This window comes from Garra rufa, chromosome 2 (assembly GCF_049309525.1).
Source record: "Garra rufa chromosome 2, GarRuf1.0, whole genome shotgun sequence".
NCBI lineage: Eukaryota > Metazoa > Chordata > Actinopteri > Cypriniformes > Cyprinidae > Garra > Garra rufa.
In genome coordinates this window covers 30747875-30762480 of record NC_133362.1, presented here as the reverse complement: position 1 = coordinate 30762480, position 14606 = coordinate 30747875, and the positions used below count along the sequence as shown (strand labels likewise).

The window sequence follows — 14606 nt, the reverse complement described above, 5'->3', positions numbered from 1 at the left end:
TGTTTCAGTAGTAGTAAAAAGCAATCATTAATATGCAGAAATGCAGACTCTAATCACTCAAAGTAATAAATATGTGTAAACTGTGAGTAGACATACTGTACGATTTATGAATTACTGTATGTGACATATGAGTTGTATACTGTATGTGACTGACATCTGACTCTGCTAATGATTTCTGAAACAAAAAGTGAGCTTATAGATACCAATATATGAGATTTTACAGCCCTCTCAGCACAACCTTTTTTAATAAAACAATGAACACTTAAAATGACAAATGTAAAAATGAAATCATTATTATTATTATTATTATTAATTGTTAATTTAATAGAATCATAATATCAACAGCAGTAATAACAATACTAATATTTACAAATAATACTTTTATTATTTATTAAATAATTATTAATACTATGTACAAAATAATCGCATTCATAGGCTATAAAACAACTGCCTACACTACTGATCAATTTAATGCATTCAACTGATCAAGGGTGAATGTAAAGACATTTATAATGTTACAAAAGATTTCTGTTTTAAATAAATGCTGTTCTTTTGTACAATGTAAAAATGAAATGTTATTATTATTATTAGCTGTTATAATTATTATTATTAATTGTTAACTTAATACAATCATCATAATAGCAACAGCAGTAATAATAACTAAATTAAATTGATCAAAAGTGAAAGTAAAGACATTTACATTGTTACAAAAGATTTCTGTTTTAAATAAATGCTGTTCTTTTGTAAAATGTAAAAATAAAAATTGTACTATTATTATTATTAATCATTATTATTATTATTATTATTAGTCATTGTTAATTTAATACAATCATCATAATAGCAACAGCAGTAATAATAATTTAATTGATAAAAAATGAAAGTAAAGACATTTATAATGTTACAAAAGATTTTTGTTTTACATAAGTACTGTTTTTTATGAAACATAAATATGTAATTATTATTATTAATTCTTAATTTAATCATCATAATACCAACATCAGTAATAATAATACTTCATTTTTACTTAATTTATTTAATTATTATGTATACTATGTACAAAATAATCTCATTCACAGGCTATGAAACAACTGTTTACAAGCTTTTTTTTAATATTAATACTTTTTTCATCCATTAAATTGATCAAAATTGGAAGTTAAGACATTTATAATCTTACAAAAGATTTTTATTTTAAATAAATGCTGTTCATTTAAACGTTCTATTCTTTAAAGAATACTGAAAAAAGTATCAGCTTCCACAAAAATATTAACTGTTTTTAATATTGAAAATAAAATAAATGCTTTTAAAGTCCAATTAAGTATATTAGAATGATTTCTGAAGGATCGTCTGACACTGAAGACAGGAGTAATGATGCTTTCATCAGAAAATTGAGCTCTCATCACAGAAATAAATTACGTTTTAAAATATATTAAATTAGAAAACTGCATTTTTGCTGTATTTTCTATCAAATAAATGCATACTTCTTTCAAAAACCATTTTAATTACCAACCGAGTTAGTACAAGTGTTAAACTCATTGTGATGGGTTAAATAATACTGGAGTATTTTTCAAGCTGTCAGCAATTAAACATATTGTCAGGATTAAACATGAACTAATTGAATGATTATGTGGATGACTTTTCATAATTCAGATAAATCAAATTACAAGCCTGACATAATGTCACTCATCCATTCCAATTCATTACAATGTTTCCTCTTTATGCTGAGAGTGTCAGCATGTTGAATGAGCTTGTCCTGTCCAGTAGGATCAGCTTTGTGGCCTCAGCATAGTCTGGCAGGCAGTATAATGTCAGGCATCCTAAAGCACTTAAAGCAGGTTGTGTAATTCCCTCACCTCACACACAAGCCATCTGCAGCACCTTTGCACCTCTGGAGACAGACATGCTGCATTAACCTATTATACAACCACACCACCCTTAATCAGCAAATGTCAAACAGCTCTCAATCTCTCCTGCATTTATCTGCTCTACAGCCAGTCAGGGAGAAGTCTCAAACCCGTCCAACGTGCACGACCCGTGCCCTTGTTCAGGGCCGTGTTAGTTTGTGTTTGACTCCCATAAACTGTCCCAAAGAAGAAAAAATTAAAAAAGAGAGAAAACTCCCGTAGTCATCTCTGAAGCTGGACTCACAACGGGAGTCTGATTAAATTAGAAGGCTGTCCAGCAGCTAAGGCTGCAAATCCAATAACCTCCCTCCATTTACTGGCACGCAACTTAATTAGGTTTTTAATACAGCTTAGTGCATGGAGCTGGGCTGAGCTGGCCCGGCCTGGACACTGCTGCCTCTGCCCGCTACTGAGAGAGCTGGAGACGGGTTTTAAGGGAGAGTAGAGCTTCCCCGCTGACCCTGGTGAAAGGACACCATCTGCTGGCTCCCAGGCTAACTGAAACGCAGACACGGCTACCCCGACTGCCGATGAGAGAAATGAGCGCTCAGGTAACTGTACTGGCCATTTACATATTTAGAAAACACAAAAAGCCAATTAGAAAATAACGGGCTTTACTTTTTTAAAGCTTCAATGATTCACTAGGGGGGGGGGGGGATTACAAATGGTATACAAGTAACACTTATAACAAGTCCTGCACAAAAATCATAAATAAGAATGTTCTTTTCAAATTGTTCTAAAAATGACAAAATGTCACATGGTTCTCAAACTGATCAATCTGAGGACCACTGGAGGTCCATAAAGGATTGGAGTGGTCTGTGAGTTGATTGGTACAAAAAAAACTGAGAAATAAAAAAAGAAGAGACTGAAATAAATCAATTATAATTGAGAAGAGTTTGAGGTTGGTAAGATTAATGTTTTTGAAAAACAGAAAGCATTTTATGCTTACCAAGTCTACATTTATCTGATCAAAAATGCAGTAAAAACAGTAATCTTGTGAAATAGTATTACAATTTATAATAAAAAAATTGCATTTGAATAGTTTAAAATGTAATTTATTTCTGTGATATTTTCAGCATCATTACTTCAGTCTTCAGTGTCACATGATTCTTCAGGAATCCTTCTAATATGCCGATTTACCGCTCAAGAAACATTGATATTACTGTATCAATGTATTTTTAAGGTTTTAAGAAATAGAAATCTTCCGCAAAATGACGTCTCTGCTGAATAAAGGTATTAAAACATCTTTTGAATGAGGGCACTTTTAACTATGTGTGATACCAGTAATTTTGTTATGAAGTGCTTTTGTGTCAGTCTCACAGTAGCACAATTATGCATAAGATTAAGAGTCACTGGCTATAAGGTTATAATCTGGTTATGATCTAGTTAATTCTAATGAAAAAACAAAACAACAGTCTTATTATGGATTGGCAGCTCAAGACAGGATTGGTAAAAATAAATAAATAAATAAAAATAAAAAACACTGAATGACACTTATAACCAGTCCAGTAACAAAAAAAATAGCTTTTTAAATTGTTCTAAAAATTCCAAAATATCATGTGGTTCACAATCTGAGTGGTCCATAAAGGATTTCAAGTGGTCTGTGGTTAAATAAAAAGGGACTTAAATAAAAGAATTCTAATTGAAAAATTCCAAAAACAAACACTATCATTTAAAAGTTTGAGGTTTGAAAAACAAAAAAAGTCTCTTATGCCTATACCAAGGCTGCATTTATTTGATCAAAAATACATTAAAACAGTAATATTGTGAAATAATATTACAATTTATAACACAACATTGAATTTAAATATATTTTAAAGTGTAATTTTCAGCACCATTACTTCAGTCTTCAGTGTCACATGATCTTTCAGAAGTCATTCTAATATGCTGATTTAATGCTCAAGAAACATTGATACTATTATCAATGGGTTTTTCAGGATTCTTGGATGAACAGATGTTCAAAAGTTCAAAAATAGGTATAGAAATCTTTTGTTACATTATTATATATGAATATTATGAATAAAAGTATTAAAAAATCTTTTGAATGAGGGCACTTTTAACTGCATTTGTTAAGTGCTTTTGTGTTGGTCTCACTTCAGTAACATAAATCACAGTTATGTGTAAGTGTCACTGGCTATAAGGAGCAATCTAGTTAATTCCAATGAAATAACAAAAACCAAAACAACAGTCTAGTTATGGATTGGCAGCTCAAGACAGGATTGGTAAAAACAACAACAACAACAACATGACACTTACAACCAGTCCTGCAAATAAGAATGTGCTTATTAAACTTCTAAAAGAAGGATTTCAAGTGGTCTATGAGCTGATGGTTAAATTTAAAAAAAAAGTTATATACGTCAAAAACTATAATCAAAAAATTCCAAAAACACACTTTCATTCAAAAGTTTGAGGTTGGTAAGATTTGTTTTTGACAAACAAAAAAGTCTCTTATGCACACCAAGGTTGCATTTATTTGATCAAAAATACAGTAAAAACAGTGAAATAATATTATAATGCAAAATTTAATTTGAATACATTTTAAAATGTAATTTATTTCTGTGATGCAAAGCTGAATTTTCAGCATCATTACTCCAGTCTTCAGCATCACGTGATTCTCCAGAAATAATTTTAATATACCGATTTACCACTCAAGAAACACTGATATTATCATCAGTGTGTTTTTTTAAGGATTCAAAAGAACAGCATTTATTTGAAAAATATAATTAGAAATATTCTGTAAGATTATAAATGTCTTCAATACATTATTGCTGAATAATAGTATCTAATAGTAAACTTTTGAATGAGGGCACTTTTAACCATGTTTGTTATGAAGTGCTTTTGTGTCAGTCACACAGTAACATAAATCACAGTTATGCGTACACTACCAGTCAAAAGTTTTTTGATGTTTTGTAAAGAAGTCTGTTCTGCTCACCAAGCCTGCATTTATTTGATCCAAAGTACAGCAAAAGCAGTAACATTTTGAAATATTTTACTATTTAAAATAAATATTTTCTATTTGAATATATTTTTAGATATTATTCCAGTCTTTTTAAAGCATCATTAATCCAGTCACATGATCCTTCAGAAATCGTTCTAATATTCTGATTTGCTGCTCAATAAAAACCGTCTTATTATTATGTTGAAAACAGCTGAGCAGAATTATTCAGGTTTCTTTGATGAATAGAAAGTTCAGAAAAACAGCATTTATCTGAAATATAAACATACATCTTTTGTAACATTATAAATGCATTTATCAACATTTTTGATCAATTTAAAGCACGCTTGCTAAAAAAAAAAAAAAAATAATACTAATAATTTCTATAATTTCTTTCACAAAAAAATAAAAATAATTATAATGACTCCAGGCTTTTGAAAGGTATAGTGTATAGTGTTACAAAAGCTTTTTATTTCAGATAAATGCTGATCTTTGGATCTTTCTATTTATCAAAAAATAAAGAAAAAAAAGACTCAACTGTTTTAAATATTGATAATAATACTACTAATAATAAAAGTTTCTTGTGGAGCAACTCCGCATATTAGAATGATTTCTGAAGGATCATGTGACACTGAAGACTGGAGTAATGATGCTAAAAATTCCGCTGTGAAATCATTTTGGAATAAATTACATTTTATAACATTTATTCAAATAGAAGTTATTTTAAATAGTAAAATATTTTAAAATTTTACTGTTTTTGCTAAGTCAAATAATACAAGCTTGGTGAGCAGACAAATCTTCTTTAAAAAACAATTAAAATCTTACTGTTCAAAAACTTTTGACTGGTAGTGGTAGTGTAAGTGTCACTGGCTATAAGGAGCAATCTAGTTAATTCCAATAAAATAAGTTATGGATTAGCAGCTCAAGACAAGACTGGTAAAAAAAAGACATTTAGACCCTCAAATGAGATATCGGGGGTAATAGCTGTCAATTTCTGCTTTACCCCATACCTCAAACACTCCCTTAAAAGGAGAATACCTTAACTCTTTACTTTGCTTTAACTTAGCTCTACAGATGAATCTAAATACATTTTTGTGGTAATCAAAACTATACCTCAGATGCTCTTAATTTCATAAAAACAAAAATTTGACTTAGAATGGACATTTTGTGAGTAAAAAATAAGAATAATAAAAAAAATATTTTTATGGTGTAAAAACTCGTTTTTGCACATTTTCTGCAGGTGACGAGGCGCTCTGTGACTTAGTATAATAAACAGTGTGAGAGCGCGAGTGGCCTGCAGTGCTGCCACCTGTACAGCGACTCTTGATGCTGATGGACTGGACTGAAGTTCCTCCGCTCATGTGGCCTGCTGTGGCCTCAGGGTATGTGATTTTATGAGCGATGTTCAGTGCTTAGCATCTGTTTAGCGTTGGCCAAATGAATTGGCAAGAAGCAGTGAATACACTCTCAGCTCTTACGAATAGACAACAATTACTAAAAAAAAGCTGACACACAGACTGAAATTTTTTTAAAATAACTTTATATTAAATAAATGTACATTTTAAGAAAAGCTTTGGCACTAATTATGTCAAATCATTTTAGACTATACAATTTTAACAAACGAAATATATATTTTTAAAAAATATTCTAGTGAGAACAGGGCTCACAAAAACAGCAACAATAACAGTTACTTAGTACAGCATATCAGAACAAATGAGGCAAGTTTAGTTCCTTCAACACACAAACAAACCAATAGAAAAAGATCTCAACAAATGGAACAACAAATCACTAAATCCGCTGAATTTACGAGGCTCCCATCAGCAGCATGCTGCGGATAGTGGCGGGAACGGCGACGCGAGGCATGGAGGAAGGATAAGCGGTATAGAATATATGCAATCTGTCTTGGCTTGCCTAGTTAAAACAGGCCTGTCAGTGGCAGCGAGGACGCAGTCCCTCACTCATCCCTAAACCCTCCTGCTCCGCCAGGGCCAGACACAGCTCGACTGACCGCAGGCCTTGGATCTCACAGTCTTAACCTGTTAGACTAGCCAATTACTGTTGTTGCATATGATCTATCTGTGGTTTTTATTTACAAACATCACACATTATTATAGACATCAGTAAAAAGTTTGATCCACTAGACTACATGCTACAACAGCAATCTGCTTTTAAACGATACCAACATTTACATTTAATCTATACAACATATGTGATGTCCGTTCCCTATAAAGTTTGTTACCACCATCAGCTTTTACTGCGGAAACTACATACAGAGAGCCTGTGAAAGGAGCTAAGTGAGCACTATTTGATGTTATAAATGAGGTCTTAGCGCTGGATAGGGAGCGCTTGGATGCACCACGTAGCGTTTTACAGTTTGCATGCCTTGGGATGTGCCCAGCACCCGCGTAAGCAGGAGCAGTAGAGCCACCGCTCCACAAGGCTCTGTCAGCAGGCCACGGAGCTGTTGCCCCCGGCAGTGTGGGCCAGCTGGCCCACGAAGGGTAGAGGAAAGAGGGAAATTAGGGTGGAGAGGCTCCCTGCTGCCCCCTAGCTGCATAATAAAGAGTAGGAGTGTGTGTGATGTTACACTGTGACTTTTAATGTTAAGAGCCACCTGGCATCAGTTTCATTTTTTGACTGAGCAATCACGTACAGATAATCAACGAATCAATATTCACTGAGCCAGAAAATTATGTGTGCTAGTGAAAATGCAAAATACACTCTACGAAAGGACAAAAATGCATGCTACACTACCAGTCAAAAGTTTTTGAACAAGCCTGCATTTATTTGTTCCAAGCAAAACAGTAACATTTTGAAATATTTTTAGTGTTTAAAATAACTGTTTTCTATTTCTATTTTAATTATTTCTATATTCTATTTTTTAGCATCATTACTCCAGTCACATGATCCTTCAGCAATCATTCTTATATTCTGATTTGCTGCTCAAAAAACATGTATTATTATTATTATTATGTTGAAAACAGCGGAGTAGATTTTTTTCAGGTTTCTTTGATGAATAGAAAGTTCAGAAGAACAGCATTTATCTGAAATAGAAATCTTTTGTAACATTATAAATGTCTTTATCATCACTTTTGATCAATTTAAAGCATCCTTGCTAAATGAAAGTAATCATTTCTATAATTTCTTATAAATTAGACTGACTCCAAGCGTTTGAATGGTATATATAGTGTATAACGTTACAAAAGATTTCTGATAAATGCTAATCTTTGGATCTTTCTATTCATCAAAGAATCCTGAAAAAAAATTACTCAAATGTTTTAAATATTGAAAATATTAATAGTAAAAAAATTTTCTTGAACAGCAAATCAGCATATTAGAATGACTGGAGTAATGGTGCTGAAAACTTAGCTTTGATCACAGGAATAAATTACATTTTAAAATATATTCTAATAGAAAACAGTTATTTTAAATAGTAAAAATATTTTTTTTAAATATACTGCTTTTGCTGTACTTGGTTCAAATAACTGCAGGCTTGGTGAGCAGAAGAGAATAAAAAAAATTGACTGGTAGTGTAGTTTTAAGTTCTTACAATCAAAGGTTTTTTATTACTATTATTATTATTTTTTTTTTTTACAAGAAAATAATCATTTTATTCAGCAAGGATTCATTAAATTCAGAAATAACAGTAAAGATATTTAAAATTCTACAAAAAATGTATTTCAAATAAATGCTGTTATTTTTTTTACTTTTTATCAAAGAATCCTAAAAACAAAAACAAAAGATTCCACTAAAATATTAAGCAGCACAACTGTATTCAATATTGCCAATAATAAGAAATGTTTCTTAAGCATTGAATAACCCAAAAAGCATCAAAAAAGTATCACATGACTCTGAAACCCATCACAGACATAAATTACATTTTATAAAATAGAAATCACTATTTTACACTGCAATAATATTTACCAACATAAGTTTTAACTGTATTTTTATTCATTAAATGAGCATAAGAAACTCTCTTAAAAAAACATCTTTAAAAAACATGAAAAAAATACCACCGACCTAAAATTTTTAAAGGTAGTGTATGATGATGATTATGATCAGCAAGATAAAAGAAAAATGAAAAATCCTGATATACTTAATGCATTTGATCGCAATCACCAATCACACTTATACATAAATCTAGCAAACTTACATTTACAATTTTTTAAACACTTCTGTGAGATAATTTCTCTCATCTGACTGCCATAATCCATCTCTCTCAAATGGAAAATCAAAAATAATGTTTGCTATAGTCTCCTGTGTAACTTCAAGTTCACCCTGCTAAATTTACAAACACAGAAATGTGAACAGGGTCCATAGCACAGCTCTCCTCAACAAAAGGCTCGATTTATAGCATTGAGGTCTGAGTTACATGTTGAAGTTTAATACTTAGATTAGAGGTTTTGAGAAATAAGTATGAGGGGAAAAAAGCTCCCAGTTACATTTTAGAATATACAGCACAACAACATCAAACACAAACAACTTAAGATAAGCTGGAAAGATATAATATGGCACACATAGAGTATTGCAATCATTTGCCTGCTGGGTCTGCAAACAAGGTTCAGATTTAACAGTTGTAATATGTCATGCCACTTGAAGCACGATTATTAGAAACAAGACTCTTGTTTGATTTGAAGTCCAAATAACTTTGACCTCTTTTCAAAAGCAAGCAGGCTGCTTGAAAAAACACTGAAAGGTACATCTGACCCAGAAAAGACAACGAACAGCATACGATGCTAAAGAAACAGTGACAAGCATCATCCACATCACGCATGCCATCTCCTTCACTCCTTGCCAACTTCATTTGCAAGTGAAAAGTTTACTAAGCTTTCTTGCTTTCGGGAGAAGTGGCATGCTTTTTTCTCACACACACACACACACACACACACACACACACACACACACACACACACACACACACACACACACACACAGTCTTAAATGCACGTTTGTGTGTGTAAGCGAACGATGGGGTGTGTAGCGGGGGTGGGTGGCAGGGAACCAGATGAAGCAGCCCTCGCCCGAGGCCCAGCCATCTCCCCGGCAGCAGCGCGGCTGTTCTCGGCCCCGGCGCAGGCGGACATTTGTTCCATTGCACCATCTCCTCCAGCCTTTTCAGCAGCGCTCCAGCTACCGCTACACATGGCTCTCCATCCACGCTCTCCTCCGCGCACATCCACACGCCGCTACCATCTTTCTTTATGCCGCCATATGGCTGACAGAAGCCTGTAGATTTAGGCACACATCTGCGTATACGCTACAACACTCCTTTAAGGAATAGGAGCGTGTTTGCTTCTGTGTGTGTTAGTGAGAGAGAGTGATAATTGGTAAAGACGCTCATTGGCAGATGTGTGTTTGCGGGGCTGAGCGGAGAGGAGAGAACGTTTGAGGAGCTTGTGGGAGCGGGGACTCGGAGCAGGTGAAATTTAGGACAAATAATCAGATATCAAGCTGGGTTCTGTTTCTAGACAGCCCAAAATTATTCCCTATTCTCTGACAAACAACATTTGTCATTCAACATCGAGACTTTGTTCTCAATGTACAATTGGCTTTTTTTAATCACCTTCGAATATCTTTAGTTGTCTTCGGTAGTTCTATACGAGGTTCTGTGGTGTGAGTGTGACAAACATTTTAAAAAGCATGTCTCTTAAATAATACAAGGGCGCAAAGCAGCATGCATAATAATTACAAAAGAATTAGCAAAACGCTCATTTAGACAGAGCATAGCATGCCACACCACAGGACATATAATTTTCATAAAAGGCTTTTTATGTTAAATACCTATTAATGCTCTCTGAAATTAATTTTGACAGGTTATTATATTATGCTTTTTCTATTTAGTCTTCCCTCAATGAATTTCTATGACTTTTACAAGCTTTCCAGTAATATGAACAATGGATAAAGATCTTAAAAAACTGTTCTTGATTGACTAATTCGGTTATAAATCATTCAGACTGATTTGTGAACCAGAGTCATTGATTCACTGAAACAAATCAAAATAACGATTCGCTCACATACTGGACTTCATTATGGCTGTTTTACTCTATATAAGAGCATATTCTGGCTGATTATGTTGTTTGTCTTTGCATAACTAGAAAAATGTGTATCTATTATAGAAATGTTCATAATTTCCAAGCTCAGAAAACAAAATTCCTGGTATGTCCAAGTTTTCCCATGTCCAGGGGAACCCTGCCTATTTTGTTGTACAATTTTTTCTAAATGCTTCAGCTTTCAAAGCACAGACAAAGTAAAGAGAAATTACAATACTAAGAAATTATAACACATGATGCAGTCTATATGAATAATAATAACATTAATACTATATTTAATACTGAAGAATAGTTCAAATAGTTTATTAGGTGCATTAATTGAATTAAACCTTTAACACAAAAGTACACTTTAAAAAATGCTAAGTTAAATACAACCTAATACTGGGTGAAATATGGACAAATAAAATGAGTTGTTTTGACCCAGCGGTTTGGTTAAATGTTTAACCTAACCTTCTGGGTAGTTTTATTTAACTCAACTATTGCTTACGAATGACTATATTTGTGACCCTGGACCACAAAACCAGCCATAAGGGTCAATTTTTTGAAATTGAGATTTATACATCATCTGAAAGCTGAATAATAAGCTTTCCATTGATGTATGGTATTATGTATTTGTTAGGATAGGGCAATATTTGGCAGAGATACAAAGAGATACAGAGAAAATTGTCAAATTAAGTTCCTAGCAATGCATATTACTAATCAAAAATTAAGTTTTGATATATTTACAGCAGAAAATATACAAAATATCTTCATTGGACATGGTCTTTACTTAATATCCTAATGATTTTTTGGCATTAAAGAAAAACTGATAATTTTAACCAATACAATGTATTTTTGGCTATTGCTACAAATACACCCGTGCTACTTAGAACTGGGTTTGTGGTCCAGGGTCACATTTGTGTCTGTAGACTGATTTGTGAACCAGTCTGATTGATTTATTGAAAATAATCAAAATAGAAAAATGTGTATCTTTTATAGAAATGTTCATAATTTCCAAGCTCAGAAAACAGAAATCCTGCCATTTCCAAGTTTTCCAATGTCCAGGAGAACCCTGCCTATTTTTAAAATTGTGTCTCTCCCAAATGCTTCAGCTTTCAAAGCACAGACAGTTGAGAAATTACAATACTAAGAAATCGTAATACATGTTGCATGAATAACAATAATAACATTAATAGTACATTTAATACTGAAGACATACCAGAGTCTGTTTCAAAAAGGTTATTAGGTGCATTCATTAAATTAAACTTAGTTATAAAATAAATTTTAACATAAAAGTACACACTAAAAAACGCTGGGTGAAGCATGGACAAACTCAGCGATTGGGTTAAATATTTAACCCAACCTTCTGGGTAGTTTTATTTAACTCAACTACTGCTTAAAAATGACTACATTACTTGCTTGAACCCAAATGAACTCAAAATATGTTGGAAATGAACATTTATTAATATGTTCAATAAATTACAATTTCTTAATAAGTTGAATAAATACACTTTTTTTGTTGCTTATTAACAAATGTTCACCTTTTGATTATTGCTCATGCCTCTAATTATTTGTCTGATTTTTAATTTACAACCTATTTTAGGTTTATTTTAAGCCAGACATATACAATAGTAATTTGAAACAATAGTTGAGGTAAATAAAACTACCCAGATGGTTAGGTTAAACATTTCACCCAATAGGTTTCTCCAAATTTCACCCAGGGCTGGGTTGTATTTAACCCAGTATTTTTTAGAGTGTGCAAATAATACAGAAATTCTATCCTCATTTCAATTTAAATATAATTAATGTAAGGACAGTATTCCAACATTATTTACAAAATCTCTAATTACATTATTTACTAATACAATCAAAATTAGAATGTACACATTTTTGTTCCTTGACCTTAAAGAGAGTCTTTGCCCTTTTAACTGTACATTAACAAGACAATATGAAATCACTCTGGGAAAAAAATGACTATGAAAATCCTCTGATTACTACATCCCAAAGTGGCTTTTACCACGCTAACGTCAAGCATCTTACACAGCAGTAAAGCGATGCCCAGAATGCATTTACGAAATAAAAATAGGATTGATACGCATATGTATTATTGATGTTCTCTATAAAGCCGAGGCTATTACGCACAATCGTTGGCCAACACTCCGAGCCTTTCATATATCACTGGCCCTAATCTCTAGGCAGAAAATATGCGAATACCACGTGGAAAATAAATAAATAACTTGCAGGAGTGAAACATTGTGTGCCGAAAACCCCTGTGTTGCTTGGCGTTGGCTCGAATGGTAAAAATAAATCAAGCTGATTTTCCAAATGTTTCATGCGTGCCACGCTGTTGCAGCTCTTCGCAGCACAGATTGCGCGCCCGATCAAGAATATCTGAGGTGGGGCCCCGGCTATTTGCATGTACGCCGGAGCCATTTGCACCAACTTATTAACACGTACACCTTAACCCACGGGCGGTGGGGTGAAGTGCCCTACAGAGCAGAGACACCCGGGGCACTGAAGACGCGGGAGGGACCAGACCTCTCAGTCTCTTACTCAGAGCCGAGGGCTGAAGTTTGGCTCCGCCACCTTCTGTCTTACATACCAACAGCAGGAGAAATGTGTGTGTCAGCGTCGCAATAAACAAAGCGTGTAGACAGCGAGAGAGAGGAACGACGGTGCGATGCGGTAAACTCTAACAAATTGATTTTTCTCTATTTTGGCCAGCACAAGAAATTTGCCCTCGTTGCCCATATTAAAACTTTCGCTTTGTATTGAATTCTAATAAAAACATGAGCTAGAACATATTAAAACCATTTTTAATCGTAAAAATCATCTTTAGCATCAAATGAAAACGCCACGATTATGTATCTTCTATGGTAAACACAACTATAAATATTTCACACATATAGATTCTCTCTAATCGCTCCATCTCACCTCTGAGCTCGGTCTGTGAGCTCTTGTGAGAAATGTTGCGTAATTGCAAAGGTGACGAACCATTTTAACAGCTCCAGTTATGTGAGGAAAGCTCACTTACATGCCCACACTGCACAACTATCTAAAAACAACATCCTTTTCATTATACGGGGCGGCAGTGGAAACGTAACTTTTCTTTGTATCTGTTTCTCTCTGGTTCGAGGAGGTGGATATTCGCTAATATGTAAAGTTGTGGAGGAAACAGAAGGATGTTGTGCTCCCAGCAGAAGCTCAGTTCAGGCTGGAGGTACTGTGGATACACCCACACTCACTCACTCGCCCACATGCTGGCTCGGGCGGTGTGCCAGACGCCCCTCAACCCTACACTCAGTGGCCACATGTGCCCCTGCCTGAAACGCACACACACGCGGTCTGAAGTTGTACGAGAGCAATGCTCACATGTATCAGATATAAAAAACACAGTATCTGATTCCAAATAATATTACAGACAAATTGAGAGGTTACAAAGATGCAGCCTGTAACTCCAATCAATGTCTTCTGGAATTGAAAAGCATTTTAGTCTGAGGTCAGTAAGGTTGAAACAAAGTAATACTTTTATTCAAGGAGGATGCAATAAATTGTATATATATATGGTTATTTATATGTATGTATGTATCAAGAGCTCCTGTAAAACCACAACAAATTCCTTGGTAAATAAAGCTCTGATTCTGATTCTAATATATCTAGCATAAATGTTTCACTTTTTGGGAGAAGAAAGCACCCCTAAAATGACTTCTGAAAGTGAACGGTAGTGTTATACTCTAGCAT

At 33.7% G+C, this 14606-nt stretch overlaps 1 protein-coding gene across 1 annotated transcript in view; it reads right to left on the bottom strand.

Moving 5' to 3' along the window:
- sdccag8 (SHH signaling and ciliogenesis regulator sdccag8) overlaps window positions 1-14606 on the bottom strand; it is a 58014-nt gene that overhangs the window by 5516 nt on the left and 37892 nt on the right. Inside the window, exons 15-19 of the mRNA XM_073834642.1 lie at window positions 14115-14188; window positions 9935-10062; window positions 7219-7387; window positions 2249-2425; window positions 1987-2077 (exon numbers count right to left, since the gene is read on the bottom strand). Coding sequence (XP_073690743.1) covers window positions 1987-2077; window positions 2249-2425; window positions 7219-7387; window positions 9935-10062; window positions 14115-14188 — 639 coding nt within the window. The remainder of the gene's footprint in view (window positions 1-1986; window positions 2078-2248; window positions 2426-7218; window positions 7388-9934; window positions 10063-14114; window positions 14189-14606) is intronic.